This window comes from Neophocaena asiaeorientalis, unplaced genomic scaffold (genome assembly GCF_003031525.2).
Source record: "Neophocaena asiaeorientalis asiaeorientalis breed wild unplaced genomic scaffold, Neophocaena_asiaeorientalis_V1.1 scaffold327, whole genome shotgun sequence".
NCBI classification, from domain to species: Eukaryota; Metazoa; Chordata; class Mammalia; order Artiodactyla; family Phocoenidae; genus Neophocaena; species Neophocaena asiaeorientalis.
In genome coordinates, this window is record NW_020174560.1 from 3,878,505 (window position 1) to 3,899,145 (window position 20,641).

The 20,641-nt window shown below is 42.9% G+C and overlaps 1 protein-coding gene across 6 annotated transcripts in view; it reads right to left on the reverse strand.

The window, feature by feature from the left end:
* Nucleotides 1-5,312: 5,312 nt before the first annotated feature.
* The window catches only part of VEZF1 (vascular endothelial zinc finger 1), a 15,831-nt gene continuing 502 nt past the window's right edge, over nt 5,313-20,641 (reverse strand). The window contains exons 1-6 of one of the 6 annotated variants that reach the window (XM_024757563.1): nt 18,034-18,439; nt 15,453-16,147; nt 14,628-14,691; nt 13,386-13,587; nt 11,781-11,912; nt 5,313-8,702 (exon numbers count right to left, since the gene is read on the reverse strand). In XM_024757563.1, coding sequence (XP_024613331.1) covers nt 8,275-8,702; nt 11,781-11,912; nt 13,386-13,587; nt 14,628-14,691; nt 15,453-16,147; nt 18,034-18,039 — 1,527 coding nt within the window. In that variant the 5' untranslated portion in view covers nt 18,040-18,439 and the 3' untranslated portion in view covers nt 5,313-8,274. Of the gene's footprint in view, nt 8,703-11,780; nt 11,913-13,385; nt 13,588-14,627; nt 14,692-15,452; nt 16,148-18,033; nt 18,440-20,641 lie in introns of those variants that run through there. The other 5 variants (XM_024757564.1, XM_024757558.1, XM_024757560.1 and 2 more) reach the window with 5 other exon arrangements.

A 20,641-nucleotide genomic window follows, 5' to 3' on the forward strand; every position in this document is an offset into this window, starting at 1 on the left:
AAAAAAAAAAAAAAAAATATATATATATAGAAAGAGAGAGCCCATATGTGATTAAGCAAGGGATAAAACGTTAGCAATAGGTGAATGTGGGTAAAGAGTATACGGGTGTCTCTTGCACTATTTTCATTTTTGCAACTTTCTGTAAGTTTGAAATTATTTCCAAATAAAAAGTTTTTCAGAACTCTTTCAGGTTCACTTTGTGTTTTCCCTGCCCAAGCCCTGCAATCAGCTTTTTCTCCAGAGGAGCTAGTGAGCAGGAATATTTAACCACATTAAAAAAAAAAAAAAAAAGTGAATGAGAAGGAAAAGCATTCCTACCATATGGAACAGCATGACAGAAGGCAAGGAAATGTGAAATATAAGTGTAGATGATAGAAAGGATCGGTGCTGGGACAATGGCTCTTCTGAAAAGCTAACGCAGCAAACGGCATCCCGGGATAAGCCGTAGCCTCACCCCGGAGAGGCAAAACAGCCCTCCTGCAGCTTCTGTCCATTCACCGGCACATGTGTGATTTGGAAATGGAATACAATAAACTGACAGATTCGGCCATCCTTCAGGGGGCCAACACTATATTGCGAAGCACATCATAGAACTTAATTTTATCTATTTACATAGAATGTGCACAACTATTGTGCAGAGTGTAGAAAGTGAAGCAGCATTGGAGTAAACTTCAGCGGGAGTGGAGCAATGCTCCTTGTGAATGAGCACCCTGACCCGACCAATCAGAACGCAGGAGACATCAACCAATCCCGGCTCCTCAATGCTCTAGTCGGGGCGGGGCTGACACGCCCAGAGTTGTTTGTTTGCCTCCGCTCTAACCGTAGTCTACCCTGGGCGGGGTCGGGGGCGCGGACCGCGGAGACGAGGCAGGCGAAGTAGATTTGCCCAAACGGTGGAGGGCATCGGATGTTAGGCCTGGCAGTTTGGGCACCGTAGTAGGTTGACTGACCCATCCCTGACAAAACCCACATTTGCCGCGCGCTCTGCGGGGCTCCTCTCTCAGAGCGCCGAGTCCAGGACGCCTTCGGGAAAACAGGTTGGAGCTGATGAGGGCTGATTTAGGAGCGAGCAGGTCTGAGAAGTATGTCAGGCTTCTCTCCCACATCCTGCCTGGGTAGGTGGTGGCGCTCCCTTTCCTCTTGGGAAGGAAGGAAGTCAGGCCCGTGCCAAGCTAGCGGCAAGCTATAAGAACTAACTCTGGGGCTTCCCCGGTGGCGCAGTGGTTGAGAGTCCGCCTGCCGATGCAGGGGACACGGGTTCGTGCCCCGGTCCGGGAAGATCCCACGTGCCATGGAGCGGCTGGGCCTGTGAGCCATGGCCGCTGAGCCTGCGTGTCCGGAGCCTGTGCTCCGCAATGGGAGAGGCCACAACAGTGAGAGGCCCACGTACCGAAAAAAAAAAAAAAAAAAAAACTAACTCTGGAAGGAGAAAAAAAAAAAAAAAAGAACTAACTCTGTCAGGATGGTGAGATTGCAGAGGGAAACTGTCCAGGCGACTTCTCTGGATATTAGCGCATGTTGGTGAATGACGTGAGATGGAACGACTTCTCTGATAGGCACATATCCTGACATTTTCCATGTCTCCCAACCTGGTGACTATTCCCTCGGTGTAACTTGAGCCCTCCCTGCCACATATTGGGCAGCCTTCTATTAGCTGCTGGTCAGATGTGTCTCCCATCTAAATTTCTCCTTCCCGAGATGAGGTTCTGGCTCCCATGCTGGATGCCAATCCTCAAAATCTCAGCGTCTGAGATGGGGAAGCCATGAAGGAAGGCAATCAGCTCCTTTGCTCTTTTAGAGAACGCAGTTGGTGCCTCTGAGGGAATTGATGTTGCTGTTACTACATAGGGTACAGGAAGACCAGGTGGGGGGGGTATATTGAATCCGAGGCTCCTTCCTCTATATCAGGCTCTGTACTAAGCACTTTACATGAATTAGATCTTCAAAAACTTTACTAGGTTGGAACTATTATCATCCTTGCTTTACGGCTGAGGAAACTGAGGCCAGAGGGGTTACATATCTTGCCCGAGGACACACAGTTCCAACTGGCATAGCCTGGATTTACACCCCAGCCTGTCAGACTCCAAGCCCCTGCTCTTAATTGCAACCCTGTATTACAGCACCTCCCAGCTGTCCCTCATGCCAGGTCTTGCCCTGCTCTGGATCTTCCGGGGGCCTTACTTACCTGTTGCTGCTGTTTCTGGCCTTGGTACTTGGTGCCTTGTGTTTTGGGCTTCCTGAACATTGGGACTCATTGATACAAGGGCAAGTCAGCAGCAGGTTGCCATGGTCCCACTAATTTGGAATCAGAGATTTAGGGGATGTGGCAAAACATTTGGAATACACAGTCCAACTTAGGAACTAGCCTCCCTTCTGCGGGGCCCTGGACTACCTCCACTTTATTTGGGCATCTCCCAATTCTGCCTGTATACCAAGGAGGAACGAACCAACTGCCTAAAAGTTACAGGGAAGGCTTCGGAGGGAAGAACATTTTAATTAGACTTTGAAGGATATCTAGTGGTTCACAACAGAGAAAATGTGTTGGAGGGTTGCTTGGGGGAGGACATTCTAGGCCTAAGGGACAGAATATACAAAGGTTCTATCTCCTTCCTCTTTCCACAACTCCACCCTCTCCCCAGTCTTCTCCCTCAGACATCCTTGACAGCCACAGTTTCTGGTGTGGGCAAAGTGGCAGAATTTCACTTGTGTGGGACAGGCCACCCTGGAGTCTAGGCCTACTCTCCTGGGATGAAGCTCTAGGATTTCAGGAAGGGGGACCCCTACCTCCTCAGCTGGAAGGGGCTCCTGGGTCCCCACCACAGGTGGGGATTCCCTACTAATCACCTGAATCTTGCCTGTTTCTTCAGCTACTGATTTTGTTCTTTTTCTGGCTAAGAAGAGTATGTCTTCTTTTCTGCCCATTGACTGGAGCTGAAATCATCACAGCTGGCTTACACTAGCAGCCTGTCTCAGGGTCCTCTGAGTAATCATGTCCGGCTCGGGGCAGATGCATGGAAAGGGGAGGAGGACAGGGTGGAGATGACACCACAGGAAGCACAAGGACAATTTCTCCAAAATCTCTGTCTCCCCCCCTTCCCTGGGCCTCTTTCTAACCTCCAAATTCCCCCTTTCCCTTCTCTCCCTCACCTCATAAGCAAAGCTGATTTCTCTCTGGCTCTTTTCCCACCATTAACAAAGCTCGGAATTTCTTGGCTCATGACCAAGGGCCTTGGGGATCCAGGCTCCTTCAAGCCTGATCTCTGAGTGGATTTAGGCTGACTCAGTAAGAACCATGGCTTTGGTGGCCTCCCAATTGCCCCTGAGGTTGACGAAGACTTAGCTTCCTGTCCCAGTCTCTGAGGCTGGCTCCCCTCTCCATGAGCAGCCTCTGGAATTGGTACATTGCTCCTCCCAGCCTTGGACCTGGGCACTGACTGCCAGACAGAGCTGCTGGACCGGTCACTAGAAGGGCATGTCCCTTCCATTTCCCTTGGTCTCCTCGTCCTCTCTAGCTGCTGTGCCAAAGGAATCGCTCACAGGCAGAATGAAAAGCTGTCCTCAAATGTCCATCGTTAGCATATTAGTTCTCGCCCAGGGTCTTTATAGGTGTATTTAGGAAAAAATGACATTCAGGTGAAAGGGCTGACACAGCCAAATGCAGGTGGACCTCACTTTGAGAAAACTCCATAAACAATGTAAATTTACCAAAACACCCAAGAGAATTCTTCTTGAATCGTTGGCAGTTATATACATCAGAAAGGATTCACTCCAATAAGAAGACTGACTTTAAGTTCTTCTTCTTCTATGTACTCTTCAAAGAGATATTTAACAGTTGGGAAGGTGGGATGTCAACTTAAAGATCATCAGGGATGAAGACAATTTCTGAAGCTATGATGCAAGTCAGTGGTGATACAGAATCTGAAGTGTGAAACTCCATTCCCTTCCCATGACAGGGCAGTTTTTGTAAAGGAAAGAATACTTGACCCTCATGGTCCAAGGCCAAGATCTGGGTCAAGTGCCTGTCTTGGGAAGAAGAGAGCTAACTAGTCAACCCCTGATGGGCTGGTCCAAGGGGAGGGCTAGATCACACGAAGATCCAAAGCAGAGCCCTGGACCCTCCCTCCATTCCTTCCTTGGGAACTACATGGGCCTTTGATTGCCCAAAAGTGAGCAGCCAAGAGAAGCTGGAGTCTAGATCAACGCACAAACTCAGTCAGTATTCAGCCGTGAACCATAACGCACTGATCTGCCTGGCCCCTACTTTTACAAGACAGGGAGATTATCCAGTAATCTGCCAGGGTCAGATCAGTTGTGGGGGAGATTTATAGGCCCAAATGGGGACAAATGGCATTCTTTCAGGCTACAAGACTCTTTAGAGAGGAAAGAGTACAGGACTGAAGGCCAGATTTATTAAGCCTGGGAGGGGAAAGTGATTACCATTCCGTGCAACGATACTTGAGGATACTGAAGGGAAAACCTCCACCATGCCCTCTACATCCCGAACCCAGGTCTCTCCAGAGAGGACCAAACAGCAGCGCCCCTTGAGAAGAGTGGAAACACCTGGACAGCCAGGACTGTTAACTAGCAACTCAGTGAAATAACACTTCCGATTCCAGACAAAAGCAACATAAGGAACTCTTCCTCCAGCTGTTTTCACTGAGTCAATAAAGAGACTAAAGCAATTATCAGAGGAAGTTTGGAAAGCCTCAATTATATATGAAACAGATGTAGGTATCCAAAACTTTTAAAAAAATGGTGTCAGATCCATCTTGATTTGCTGTCTGGTGGTACTGTCACTTGGGTACTTGTCATACCCCTCTTAGCCTCCTTGGAGGCAGCAACCATGTCTTAATCACCTTTGTATGCCCTTTAGTGCCTAACAGTGCCTGGCACATTGTTGGTACTCAGTAGACATCTGATGAATCTAGTTGAACATAAATGGGTAGGCAACCCAGCCTAAAACCCTTTTCAAGTAAAGAAACCAGGTTTAGAGCATGCAAAGAAATGTTTGAAACCCACCTGCTCTGGGCTTTACTCAAGCTGACTGGAGGAGGTTACTTCTCTTACTGCAGCCAGTCTGGTGCATTTCCACTCTCCCTTCTCGGTGGTCAAACCGGCCTGACATTAGTCCTTCCCTCTCTCTCCAGCCCAATATCAAGACGTGTACACCTGGAGAAGCAGTGCTCAAAAATTTCTCTCCCTCTCTCTCCAGCCCAATATCAAGACGTGTACACCTGGAGAAGCAGTGCTCAAAAATTTCTCTATCATCATGGTGAAATGGTGAAGCTTCTGAGGTATTAAGCAATCCATCATAACGTTTGTGACCGGTTAACTTTAATTTGTCAAAATAAATCTGCAGTTTTTGCATGTAATACAGTGCTGGTATTGACAGGAAAAATCATCCATCTGCTTACAGAGAAACCTTCATTTAGGAGCACACCTTAGGAGGGAAATGGATACACAATAAAAGGCAAATGTAGGCCAAGCAGCGAGCCCTAGAGCGTAACAGGCTGGATGTCAGATTTGAGGATGATCTAATACAACTGTTTAGCTGCCAATCTGATAAAGGGGAAGCTCTCAACCAGGTTACAACCAGAAGAGAAAAACAAACTCTCTGCTTTTTTCGTGAGCGGTGGCCTTCTTGCCTTCAACACTTGGTTGAATCAGTTCATCAGCATCAAAACTCAATTCCAGTTCCAAGACAGGAGAATTGCACCACACAACCTACTCGGCCCCTGCTTTCAGTGGCCCACTGCCACCCCCAGCCTGCCAACTCTCTCCCTCCCAAAAGAAGACACGACGTGGGTTTATTATTGCAGACAAGCTTAAGTGAATAAAGAATGCATACAAAATATCATTTTAACTGAAGTCATACAATGAAGTCTCACTCCTGTTTATTATACAATGAATTGATAAAGCAATCATTCCTAGTATATATCCTTTTTTTTTTTTTTTTTTTTAAAGAACTAATACTTTTAGGGTTCTGACGACCACACTCTAGCCTGGGGGTAGGGTCCACACCTGCCCCCACTGAGGACTGCTCCTTGGGCCATTGTGGAGGAAGCCGGGGCCATCTCAATCACGGAGGATTGTGATTGCCAGCCCAGCCAGAGAGAGACGACAGGTCCCAGCGGGCAGAGCCAGAACCCGGTCCTAGGGCTGCATGCCAGGAAACGTTGGCTTCCTCCAAATGTGGCCAAGACCTGCCCAATCCAGACCTCAGCAGGGCCACGCATGGGCCTTCCCTACACGAGTCCTTCCAGTAGTCCACACATAATGCTCTACATATTAAAAACAAACCATTTTGGTACTGTGGATAGGAACAGTTGTAACAAAGTCATAGCTACATATTTTTCTCTACATTTTGTTTATTGAGACAAACTAATTAAAAGGCACAAACATAGGGCATGTTTACATGGACATTATAACAAACATACACATTAGAAGTGTAGGAATGTGTTGCCTTCCTGCTAAACAGAAAGTTCCTAAGCTTTTATATATACAAAAGTTGTACAATTTAATGTCCTAAAGTACAAAAGATCATTTATAAAATTATTTTACACTAAGTACTATTTATTTTATTTTTTTACTACGTAGTTCAACCCCCTCGAACTGTTTTGTATAATGACACACAGATACCTGTCCCTGATGTAGGAAGTCTGCCTCAGATGCAAGGTATTTTGATGCTTGAACTGACACAGTGGGGTATAAATGGAAGTCATCCAGTTTGATAGTCAGTCCTGCAAACATTCTGCAAGATTAACACAACTAATGTCCATTTCTCTTAACTGCAAGATTAAAAAAAAGGAAAAAAAACCAAAAACATATTGCAACTTAAAAAAAAATAATCACAGCGCCTTGGTTTTAGTAACTTTTTTTCCAAAACACAATGCTTTAAAAACATTAATGTGTGACATGATGGTGTAAAGAGTATCTGTCTCCCTAGCTTTTGGTTTCTACTTTGTACTATGTACAGAGATAAAACATCCTGCTAAGAAATAAAAAGCACATGTCTTAACGTGCACAAGCATTGCTGGATTTCTGCAGGGAGTGCAGACAGCTGTCTCCCTGAAAACCCGACAAAGCTGATACAAGTGTTTTCTCAAAGAAAAAAAAGTGATGTCCATATTTACAAAGTTGAACAAATCTGCACAATACTTAAGAAACAGAAGGAGAAATTAAAAAGAAAAGATACACTCTGCTTGTTCTGAAGGGGCATACTACCTAGTTAGTGGTTAGAATAAAAACTGTATACAATTTAATATAAGACATAAACTCTAGTGAGCAACTAACACACCTTTCCCTGTTGAAATATCAACAGGCTCTGATTGGGAGAGAGAGGGGCATATCACATCCCAGTGCCTCCAGCGTCTTCCAATTAAAGCAATATATTTTAACTGTTCCAAAGTACTCCTTGACCCCTGAATAGGAGTCCCATTGATCTCCGTTTGTTAGGAGTCTGCCTGTCCGCACACTTGACTTCTCCTCTGTCAGCTGCGGCCTTTTCTCACCAAAACACAATGTGTATGTTTTGTTTGTTTTTTTAAATTTTTTAAAAAAGTCAACTACAATGCTATATTCCATCAGGATTAGTATGCTGAGCAATATTTACATCTCCAAATATCAGGTCACAATCCCTATTATATGTTGAAGATAGAATGATAAATTATCATATGCTTTGCATATCAGAGCTGGTATCACCTTTCCCATAGGGAATGCTGCCTGAAATTAACATATTCCCAAAGGTAAAATGCATATTCTCTGAAATGCATTTTATTATGACAATGCATGTATTTACTCATAAAAACAATAAACACAGACAATTTTACACTAGCTCTCAATCCCTGGATTTAGAACTTCAGGTTAAAATCAGCCATCCACCTTGTATATATGGGGAGAAGAGTTCTGCTAGTGTTCAGAATAAAATGATTTCTTGGGATCAAAAACAGTAATGCTGCTTTTTAATTTTGAAATGGGTTTCGCTTTTTCATGATTGGTTTTAATTCCGGCTTTCATCTTGCCAACTACTATCCTGTTTAAGCAATGCTGTCAGCTAAAAGGAATTTCTGATTAAACTAAAGTGGTCCAGTGATAAGTGACATACACACCCTACTTTGAACAATCCCAGCCAAATTGGAGAATAATGCTACTACACTATTATTAACTAATGTAATAAATCTCCCAATTTCATGGTTTACTTTTTGCTTTAATAAACTAAAAGTAAGTTGCTGGTAAATATTTACTTGAACCCATATTTTGATTTTATAATACTGTTTACCAAGGTGGTGATGTAGGCAAAGCTTGGGGTAAGAAAGGCATGCTCTCTACAGGCCTCATTGCTATATTGAGAGGGGCAGCTAACGTCATAGGCGTGGGCAGGTTCATTGGAGACGTGATCGTGACAGGGTGTGCTATATTCACTGGGGCAGTGACGGGGGTGGGGAGGTTGACTGGGGTAGTGAGTGTTAAAGGAGAGGTCATGGACAATGGACTGGTTATAGTCACGGGGTGCCCTATGTTCATCGGGCTGGTTATGTTAACTGCACTTGAAACATTTACTGGACTTCTCATGCTCATTGCAGCGGCCACTGTGACTGGGTTTGACATAGTCCCAGACGACACAGAGGACGTTATATTGAATGGAGTAGTGAGAGTCACAGGTGTCGTAGCAGCCGTGGAGGTTTGGCACAGGTTAGCAGCTTCTAAAATAAGAAGACAAAAGGGCCTTTAGACTCTCAAAACAGTGAACACAATTCAGTTTCTGAATCAACTTCTTTTAATTAAAAAGGACAAACATTTAATAAATTAAATTATAGTTTTCTACCCTGTGGTCAACAGGAAGGGAGGATCCTTCTGAGCACAAGACTGGGGGCCAGGAATCCCAGCATGAGAGCAGATCTCTTCTAATGCTGTGCCTTTCACAAGACTGAGGCAACTGGCTTAGGCTTGGTGCTTTTGGTTTGGAGTTTAGATTTACTTACCTACCTCACAGTGATGCTGGAAGATCAGGTAATTTCTGCAAGGCACTCTGGGGGGCAGAGATATCAAGTAGGGCTAAGTATTCTCACTACCACTTCCATGTAGTTCCTCTGAATTCTAAAGACTTTCCCGGGAAGAACCAAGCACCCACAGGCCAGGCTGGAAGAGCTTGTTTACACAGAGCTGGGCAGATGGTTACACAGTAACAGATAATCAGAAAAATCTTCTCACAAGGCACACTGTAACTAGCAGAGAGAGGTGTGTGTCCTCGATGCTATGTACTCTAAAGCCTTCTCAGAGGTGAAGCCACGTTCTGTTAAGGTTTTAAAACTCCATTAAGTAGGGATGGATAAACAAGTTGTTTTAATATCATCTGTTTATTTCAGTCTTAGAAAAATCATTTTAGTTAAATAATCCTGTTGTTTCTGGTTGTTTCTTAACGCTGTTTAGAATGAACAAGTATCCCTCAGTAGGTTTATGTTCTCCTCCCCGCTCCCGTTTCTTCTTCTCTTTCTGAGGCTAACATAATCACCTACTTTATGCCTGGTGTCATTTAACTGTACGTATTCCACACACCACCAGCCGTACCAAGGGGGACTAGCCAGGCTAGGAGACCCTGCAGTGAGCTGGGGGACCGTGGTCCTTGTTATCAGCAAAGCCTGGGCACTTCTTAAGGAAAACTTCCCTCACAGGTGACACCCCTTACACCACCCCTCAACAAAATTCAGCACCACCTGCTGGTGTGTCAGAAAAGTGCAGTAAGAAGACAGATGGGGGTGCTGGCTGTGACTTGGCTGTCAAAACGGAGAAATGCATTTGAGACTAAAGATGGACGTCTGCCCGCAGGCCACGCATGGTCAAATCACCTCAGGTGGACCCTTGAGTCAATGATCAGCCCTTCCTTGATGAGCATGTAACCTTGGCATTGCTTCATACTCTATATCAGGGATTCCCAAACCTGGCTGATGATCAAAATCATTTACCTAGGGAGGTTTTTTGAAAACAACTGCTTCCCAGGAAATTCAATTGTGAGATTTAGATGGAACCTGGATATCTATCTATCTAAAAAGCTGCTGAGATGATGATCTCATTGTCATCCAGGTTTGGAAACTTATATTACCTTATTTACGCCCAATATTTAAAAGGGACATGCTGATTCAAGTTCAGGTTTTCAGGTCAGGAGTCTCTTCTCCCCCCAGACGTGACATTTACTAACATGAACACAGAAGTTTCTAACATCAGTGGTCGTCTCCAAAGAGATTCATGCAACAAATGGGAATACAATAGCATTTTGTTTCACGCAGATCAGAAGATGAGCTAAACAACTGAGTCTTATTGTGCAAGCACACTGAAATACAATACCAAACAGAAGAGTGCAGAAGAAAAGAATGAGGGAGAAAACCGACTCACTTTTGAGGTGATGGTAGCGTGCTAAAAATATTCTCCTCCTGTTTTCACCAAATAAGCTTTCACTTGCTTGGTGGGTGTGCCAACTCCCCACCTCCCCTTCATTTTCTTTTTAATCTAACCCTATCCCTTTCTGTAACTTAAACACTTTTACTTCTTCTCTGAGCAAAGCATCCTTCGTAATATGCTTTCAACCCACTATGCAATTATCACGGCACATACACACATATAAATTTTTCTCCCCTACCCGCCATTCTCCATCCCTTCTCTTTATCACAAAATATTTAATCAAAATAATGACAAATATTCATTTGGAAGATAGGAATAAGCAGCACCTGAGGCAAAGTGGAAAGCCTATCTGAACTGCTGCATTCTTTCCTCCAGTGCCAGTAGATATATGGAAAAGCTATTCCTTTTATCTTTTTCCAAGTACAGGATGTTTAGAAGGGATCTGAGGAAGGGAACAGCTGCACTACATGAACGCAAAGGATGGAAGAAACTACACAGCAAAGGAATTACAGCAGAGCTTACATGCAGCGGATTCCTTATGAATTTAAAATAAAACAGTAAGGCATGACAAGGGTGGGGAAGGCAAAACGGAATTTAGGAATCTGTCCTGTGGCTGATGATGATACACTGACAAAATGATTGAACTGAAATGGCTGCACAGTCGTCCAGAAGCCAAAGCTACAACTACTAAGTTAAAAAACTGTGCTGAAAACTGACACTCCAACCGCTTCTTTATAAGATATATATGAGAGAAAAGCAAACCATGCCCAGTTTTAGTAACAATTACAGCAAAGTCACTAACAACTGAAGTACATACATGTTAAGCTAATGCCAGCCCCAGTGACAGGCTGAATGAGATTAAGGGTGAGACTGAGAAAAAAGACATCAGCATTATAGAGTCTGAAATATGTAATAAATAATACAATTCAGAAAGAACACTAAAGAGCAGAAAATAACACAGTTGTAAGAAAATGAACTTATGTACACATAAGGATATTTCATCTACCTTTAAGAGTGGGACTATTTTAGAAACACAAAAAGGAGCCTTTAATGCACGGAGGTTGACATTAAAATGAACATAAAAAGGAACTCTGAGCGTACACAGCAAAGGACCAAATTTGGCTACAAATGTGTAACAAAATTAAGTCAAAAGAAAGAACCTGACAAGAAGTACTAAGAATTTTTATTTCCTAGTAAAAAAAACTTACTTGGAAGCTTGGAAGCTCTGTTGCTAGTAACTTTACCAGGTATTTCCTAGCACACAGTATCTCCTTAAAGTGTTTCCATAAAGCTGAATTCTCTAAGCTGTGGCAGCTTTACTTTGTTACTTGGCATACCAGATGAAAACACTGGCCACGCTGTGAGCACTGGATGCCTCATCTTACCTTTCTTTCTTGCTTTGACAGCTTCTTCCCACAGTCTCAGTGTCTCTACCTGCTTCCCTGGCCAGCTCGTCACATGCTGCTGCTGCTGCTGCTGCTGCTTCTGGCTGCTGGTCTCTTCACTCATGCACGCTGCTCCAAAGACAAAGACAGAAACGCTGTATTTACCTGGAAAGAGTGTGGCTATTTTTTCAAAATCCGAACTTAGATACTTTGACTCCTCATGCCTCTATGATCTTTATCATTTGACCTGATAGTTTTTTACTATAGTACATCTTTTGTGCTGCTGTGTCTCTACTGGTCAAAATAGATAAATTTTAAAACTCCAGAGAGCTAGGGAAAACCAACATAAAAGAATTCTTTGCTACATTAAAAAGCAAGTATCTTTTAGAATGGAACTTGGGTAATATTAGCATGGAATAATTAATGCTCATCAAAATATGTAACATAGTTAGTTACCTGACCACAACGATGTACATTAAAAGTAAATTTCTGTAAAGTTAACAAAGTTTGACGTGCTAGATAATAAACCCAATGTACTTACAAAGAAGCAAAAACGAATGAGATTGAAACACATTAACCATTCTTTCCCATTCACTTTTGGCCACCTATTCTGAGAATCTGATGTTTCTGCTGCATGAAGTACATATATAATAGAATACAGAATTAGGAAAACACTTTCTTCTGGTGGTTAGGGAGATCTTAGAAAAAAGCCTGGGTAAATGCAAGTATTGAATTTTATCCACAAGTCCCTGGAATATTCTATCTTTTCAACTCTGAATTTAAGGTAAGCAAAGCATTTAAACATTCAAATGGGTACGCTATCCCTTTTCTCTATAGATTTGGGTTTGAGAAGTAAAATTATGTAACACTGCTTTTATCTTTAGGTTATGAAGGACATGTTATTAATACTATCAGGAGTTAGGGGGCACTCGTGCCTGAGAATCTTCCTAACATTAAATAACATCAGTTAAGATTGCCTGGCATAAGATGCAGCTTCCTAGTATGGCTTCTGCTACCACAATCCTAACACACTAAAGCTTTTTATTCAAACCCCATAGAAGAAGGGACACATTGAAAAATAGCTGCAAGGAAATTGTGCTCTTCTAACATGGATGTTATTAGTAGACAGTACAGGATTAAAAGCAAAATAAGTGGAGAGTTTATCATTGTTGCCTGTATACACGTACGTAAAGTGTATTTCCAACACTAATATACACCGTCCATTGACGCGTGTTTGCATACTTTAGCAACAGGAGGAAACAAGTAAGGTGAACATTAATATAGTCCTGAGAACACAGGTGAAAATATCTTCAATATATTATAAAAAAAAAAATCTAGATTCCATCAATCTGAAACGCAAAAGAAATACAATTTGGGCTTCCCTGGTGGCGCACTGGTTGAGAGTCCGCCTGCTGATGCAGGGGACATGGGCTCGTGCCCCCGTCCGGGAAGGTCCCACATGCCGCGGAGCGGCTGGGCCCTTGAGCCATGGCCGCTGAGCCTGTGCGTCCGGAGCCTGTGCTCCGCAACGGGAGAGGCCACGACAGTGAGAGGCCCGCGTATGGCAAAAAAAAAAAAGGAAATACAATTTGAAGTGTCACCTACTTTTACTGATGCCTTGTTTACATGTATTACAGTTGATACTTTGGCTCTGCCCGTGTGTCTTTAAGTGGCTGGTGATGTATGCTGCGCTCAGGAGCTTCCCACAGATGTTACAGGATACCTTGCCTTCGTGGCGTACCATGTGTGTCCGCAGTCTGTCTTTGGTGGCAAAGGCAGCAGTGCACGTCTGCATGAGGGAGGAAAACTTTTTTTAAATATAGACTATCCTGTTCTACTCATTTTAAAGTACGTTATATTCTAGGTATTACCCTACTCATGTCAGCAAGCAGACTGAGTTAGCTGAATTTTAACTGTATGTGTTACCTAGAATTGTACTCACGATAAAACACCTGGTGAATTTTAGACTCTTACATTTTGAGGGGAAGAAAAAAACATCAACAGAGTAGTGAAAAGACGTGAGCTGTAGAGTCAGTTAAACCCGGATTTAAATCCAGCTCCCTGACTCAATAAACAATGTAATACTCAGCAAGTTAGCTAACCTATCTGAATTTATTTCATCTGTAAAATGAAAATAATACCTACCTCACAAAATTACTGGTGGATTAAGAGCCTGGCCCAAGGCCTCATGACAGGTAATCACTCAATGACACTAGCTTCGTTCCTCCAATTGGATTTTTCTTAGAATTCGAATCACTTACTTAATAAAATCAGTCATTAAAAAAATTTAACTGAAAGGAGCACAAAAAGACTTCCAGCAAAAAACCAGAATTACTGACGCCTAACACGGTCATTTCATTTAGCAAGATTCTTAACCTCTTCATTACCACAACTTATGTCATTAGAGAATGCTCCAATTTGGCGATAGCAGACAAAAATCCAGTAAGTGGTAACATTTGGGAGAAAATTCATATTTTCTTAGATTATGGTTAAAACAACCTCAATCATCAGCCCAGAAGTTAATTTAAAACACTTCATTCATTTATTCTTTTCAAATAAACGACCTTTGCAAGACAATAAATTTTTTTTTCTTATAACAATAAATACTGTTGCCCAAGGAAAATGAAATGTAGCTTAACAAAAACAACATTTACATTTTTAAATGATCTTGCCTCACAGAAATAGAAGCTGTCATTTATATTTTATAAAACCAGAATTCAAATGGACCACATTTACTCAAGTCAGTGATTTTACGACTATTCAAGAAAGGTGAGACTTGACTGGCTCAGACCTTCTGGATAATGTGCATTAAGTGCTACACTAAGGATAAGTCATTTTAACTCTTACTTGGCATTTGAAGGGTCTTTCTGTTGAATGGACATGTTTTACGTGACAGCTTAAGTGGTCAGGCCTGTGAAAGAGAGAGTTTCAACAGAAGATGTAATGGAACACACATAGAGAAATGCTACTTACTGTGATGTTTACATGCTTGGCAGACATGGGTGGGGGACATTTTAAAGAAAGACAGCAGAATTACCAACTCCCCCACCCCCCAGTGCAAGCCTCCTTACCTCTCTTACCATAAACAAAAGTCTTAGTCCTTTATACCTGTTAATTTTCTTTCCTAGTCAACATCAAATCGTATTAGGTCTTGATTCTTTACAATTACAAAATACCCAAAGTTTAGTCCTAACACTTGCCAGAGACAACTGCTACTACATTAACTTTAAAAGCCTTTAAAAATGAAAATTAGTGAAATGTTAGTAACCACAGAAAAATGGAAAAAAACGTTCTCTTAAAAGTTTTAAGAGATTCCAAGGTCATCCCAACTTCCAGGATACGTTTCTTTGGTTTGTGCAGTGAATCTCATGTCCAGCCACCCAAATGAATTGAAAACGAATGGTTTCGCAGTGATAAGAAGTACTGATGTGCCGAAAGAAGGCCTGAGTCCACCAAGGCACTTCTTAAATGAAATAATAAGTTAATCACTATGTCACGACTTGTCAGCCACACCAAAACTGGAATTAGACCTGGAGGTGTAATACTTTATCTGTCACCAATCTCCTCTAATAACACAGGCCTGCAAATATCTATTCTCACATAAACCTTCTAGATCACGCAGAGATCGTATTGATACCATAATGAAAAAAAAAGCAAAGCAAAATGCAGTACCTCGAGAAGCCTTTCCCACAAACACTGCAAGTATAGGGTTTGGTGATGCCTCCTTCGTGAGACCTCACATGGTAAGTCATCCGGTCCTTCCTCTTGAAGCGCTGATTACAAATAGGACACTCGAAGGGCTTTTCGTCCGAATGGGAGAGCTTGTGCCGATTGAGGTGGTACACATCTCGGAAGGCCTTCCCACACATCTCACAAGCATGGTTCTTCTTGACAGGCTTACTGGGTTTCTTGACAGACTGCGTCACGGGCATAGCTGTGGTGCTGGCACTGCTGCTGGGGTTGGTGCCCGAGGAAGATGTAGTGACTGTTGACAAGATGCCTGCAATGGTTGAGACCAACGAAGTTCGGCTGCTGTCCCCAGCGATGGTGGAGATAAGGGGAACCACCGTGGTGGGGGTTTTCTTTGGCCGGGACACCAACTTGATGCCTGTGTGGCAGGACTCGTGGCGCCTCAGGTGATAGCTGTCCCTGAAAGCTTTACTGCAGTAAGTGCACACAAAGGAAGTTTTGGGTTTTTCTTTTTTAATCCCAATGGCATCCTTTAATGTTTCTGGAGCAGCCTGAGGTTTCTGAGTTATTGGTATTGGAAGCAATGGTTTCTGATCAGGGGGCTCCACAGCAGAGCTCAGGAGGGGCAGCAAGCTGTTCTGTGCTGCCTGCTGTTGGTGATGGGAGGCTTCGTGGGCCTAAAACCAAACATTTGCACTTCAGAAATTCAGCCTCTCACAATGACCTTCAAAATTCAACATGCTTCAGACAATAGAGACCAGAAGAAACAATCAAGGAGCCTATAAGCTACTCTCCGCAGCAGAGATCCAGCAACCACCTAGCTACTCTCAGAGCTCCCAATGCAAAGCATTAAAATCACTGCACAGACACAAAACTTTTGCGAGTAGGCTGCTGACAGTGATCTTGCTTTCAAACAGCTGACTAAACTACACACCACCCTGGTTCATAAGGGACATACCAGCTGATGAAATGAGTCTGCATTAGTCTGTCAGTGCTGAGACCAAGTTTAAATAACTTGTCAAAAAAATTACACTCCAGACTTAACTATTTAACAGTACCTTACTGCAGTAATCCACAAGCCACACACTCACACATACACATATAGACATGTAATCATCTACTTGTCTATTTTACCTAGGAAAATAGATGTCTCTACCCTTCCATCACAAACTCTCAGTGACGGAGGAAAGAGGCTGTTGCTAAGTAATACAAGGAATCTAGGTCTCTGAATACATATGCTAGTGGTTAAGTTTACTTTTAAAGTTTCCACTTAACTCTACTAAAAGATTTGGTTGAAATGGAATCTGCTATTAATCATCCTGGAAGGCATCTGTGAAGGCAGCCCCCAGCAAACACCTGTCAATTGTTTCTCAGTTCATTTAATCTTACACTAGAAGTCTGCATCCTTTAGCAACACTAGTTGTTCAAACCCTAAACTCAGACTAATAAGAAAAAACAAACTATAAATAATTTAAATTCCTTTCATTTTCATCTTCTTCTAGCAGTGGTAGGGCGAGTTAAAGTATTGGACATTTGCTGTTATAAAGTGCTTTTCCACTCCAAAACTGGGAGCTGGACAATGTTTGGAAATTTTCTTTAGCTGCACTGAAACCAAAATTTCATTGTGGGTCAGGTTCTTGGTATTTATGAGTAGTTACTCACTTGGTTTTGATTCTTCCAAAATTCTCCATACCTCTATACTGATTAACATTTACGAAATGATGGAAAAAAATTCCTGAAATAGTTCTTCCTAATATGCTGTATTTGATCAACATTATTTTTGAAACTCTTGACAGTGAGCTCGAGCCCCTATGCTTGAGTTTTGTCATCCTAAAAGGATACATGCACTCAGAGGTAAGAGTTCCAAATATTTTAAGCATACAGTGTCCTAGGAAGGGCCCATCCCATCATCTCAGACACTCTAGACACTTATTTACCCTTTTCACTCTAAATCTAAGTTCTACATTACACTCCATTAAGTAAAAAAATATGGAGACACACAGACACACTCACACCGAGCTCCTCTCTTGACGAATAAGAACACCTACCACACACAGCTCCATGTTTACTTGATAGCAGCACAACAGCTAAGCCTAGAACCAGACTTCCCTAAATCATCAGGAGGTGTCATATCCAGAGTTAACCACTTTCAATTTAACTATTTTGACTGAATCTTCCTTTGAGTCCTGGAAGTACTCATAGAAATTGTGTGCTTACTTATGAGTATCTTTCTGGACTTAGTGCTCACACTGAGTCCACTTTTAATTTAATTTACGGAGCTCCTGTAATTGTCAGGGTCTACCCAAGTGACTTTAGTAAAAACTTTATAGAATTTGGACTCTAATCTTACCCCCTTTCCAACCTGGCTGTAGGATGCCCAAGCTTCCGTACAGTATACAAACGGTTAATAGCTGAAGATAGCTCAAGATATACAATTTCAAAGGCTAACAGATCAGATAATAGGGAAAGCAAATCTTCTGGACAAAGTTCAGACTTATAGTGTTTAGAGGCATTTTTCAATTCTAAACAACCATTAGTTCGATGGAGTACTAAAAGCACTTACTGCCATTTTACCAATTCAGATGTCTGTGGCAACATAAAGTATTTTTACAGCATTGCTGAAGCTCACTCTCACAGGAGGGTCACACCAGGTCCCTGCTTCTCGGGTGAAATGCTGTAGAATGCCTCGCCCACTACGGGAATCACTCTCTGAGGATTCCTAGGATCCCCACACTTCTATATGAAGCCTTCTAAGAGGGGAACTGGGTTTCCCCAACTTGTTCTCTGAGGGAGAGACAGAGTAAAATAACAACCATGGCCTGCCTTCAGTTAAGTGATTTTTAAAAATATACAACTTCTGGGTAGACTTTTATTTGACTAGCATCATCAAACCAAAGTTTTAATTTTATCTCCCATCTCTTTCAACTGCAAGGCTTTTTTAACCCTGCCCAAGCTTTCCTCTTCTGGGGCTGGCAAAAAAACAAAACAGAAATGTTATTTCATCACCCAGGGTGGTAGGATACGGCACCATGAAATCTCCAGTGCCAGAGGGTAAAAGATTTTGTACTGAAGGAAACTGGCATCAGTGAGTCATATCTTGAATGTCCTATTAGGAGAATCATCCATCAAACACTTTAACAGATATGGGTTTCACTTTCCACCAGGTTATTTGGAAAGCAAGCAGGTATTAAATTGTTTTAAAATATAAATTCAACAGGATGCTCCAGGAAACAAATGAGAGAGTTTAACTCTCCATTTCCCCAGTGAAAATTACTTAAAACTGGAACTGAGTAAGTCTATTCATACCTTTCCAGAGAAAAGACTGAAATATTCTCTTTACCCATTCAACTGTCCTCGGCTCTAAATTATAAGTTTTCCAACAATTTTCACTGCACACATTGCCAAGCCCAGGATCAAATATTAGCTTTCACACTTCTCCATCAGGTGGAAAAAAAGATTTTAATAGCTGAAAAAAATTAAATAATATAAAATCTAATTAAAAAGTTGATCATTAAACGCTTGGCATTTGCTTTCCCCAGGAAAAGAATAATAAAAGTATTCCAAAAGATTTTTCAACTAGTTTTCCAAAAATTAGTTACGGGGTTTTCCTTTACATAAAGAACTCTCGTTTTTTTTCAATCTCCATTGAGAGCACGTTTAATATGGTAAATCTAAATCATTCCTCATGTGAAAAATCACTGCAGTGGCCCATTAATCCCATATTTTAAAATGACCATTTGAAAGCTTTTTCTAGAGAGGGCATTTGCCACCTTTACACCAACCTGGATGCAAGCTAGTTATGTATCATTTTTTTCCAATGCATTTTTAAGTTGACTTATCACATTATCAAGCTCATCAAAGCACTTGTTAAAACAATACAAGATCACAATAAGGGCCAAGTTAGTGAATTCCGTAACTTTGGGTATGTTCAATTTTAAGAAGCCCGAATATATTTCAATTACTTAAAAATCAAATTACTCACATTCCAAAGAATACGTCTTAAAACAATAAACCACCTCTACACAGTAGGCACTGTTTGAATTATTCAGTTCCTTATATTAACTCCACTGGGATGGGTCCAGTGGCTGGGAGGATTTTTTTTGAAAATTCTGTATCCATTCCTGGTTAGTTCCAAAAGGTCTCAAGCGCCCAAGCTACGCATTTGGGATTTCACGAAGTTATTCAAAGAAGGAAAATAACTCAGAGAGGCGGGAAGAACGCACTTAAAGTGACGAGCTTCCTAACCTCCGGTTCCTAAGTTTCCCCGTGAGCTCATTACTACTGCCCATTAAGTGCTTCGTTTTCAAACAGAAACGAAGCGGGGAAAAAATAAGTTCTAGGTCTTCCAAATAGGGGTCCCCACCTCAGATGGGCGGGCAAGAAGGTTGCCAACGCATCGGCTACAGTCACCTTCAAGTTTCTTGCAAGAAGTGAAGACCAACACCCCACGAATGACTCATCTGGGGGCTCCGTAAGCGGACTTTGTTTGCTCTCTCCACTGGCCGTCTCCCCCACTTGGTTGGAGGAAACGCTAAAGGTGGGACGAGAGAGAAACGCGCCCCAGCAGAAGGTGGGGCCTCCCGGAGTCCCGGGCCCCCGCCCCCCCCCACCCCCGGCCGGGGGATTCCCCGGGCTGAATGGGACGGCGGTAGAGCTGGACAGAGGGAGAGGGTGTCAGCTGCCAAGGCTCGGCACTGGCTTGGGAATGAAAACACGTAAATCCAACGAAAAAGTTTGGGGAGGGGATACACGTTTACAGCACCCCCCAACTGGGTAAACATGAGGGGGGCGGCGGGAAGGGGGAGTGGCGGGGAGCCCAAGGATACCCGCTATTCGCGGGGACTCGAGCGGGGGGGCTTGTCAGAAAGTCAACATATACACACAAAAAGAAGACAGGGAGGTGAAAAGAACGGAGAGCGAGCGAAAAGATGGATGAAGTGGGAGGGAAGTGAGCAGAACCCGGGGACCCCCCTCACCCCACGGTGCGGGCCCGGGCCCGGCGCGCCGTGGCCGAGCGGACCGCGCTATCCAGCGGCCCGGCGCCCTCCTTTCTCTGGGCCGCGGCTGGTGACAGCGACCGGCCTCCTCCCTTCCCCTTCAGGGAGGGAGGGAAGGGTGTGTGTGTGTGTGTGTGTGTGTGTGCGCGTGTGTGTTTGTGTGCTGGGGGGGGG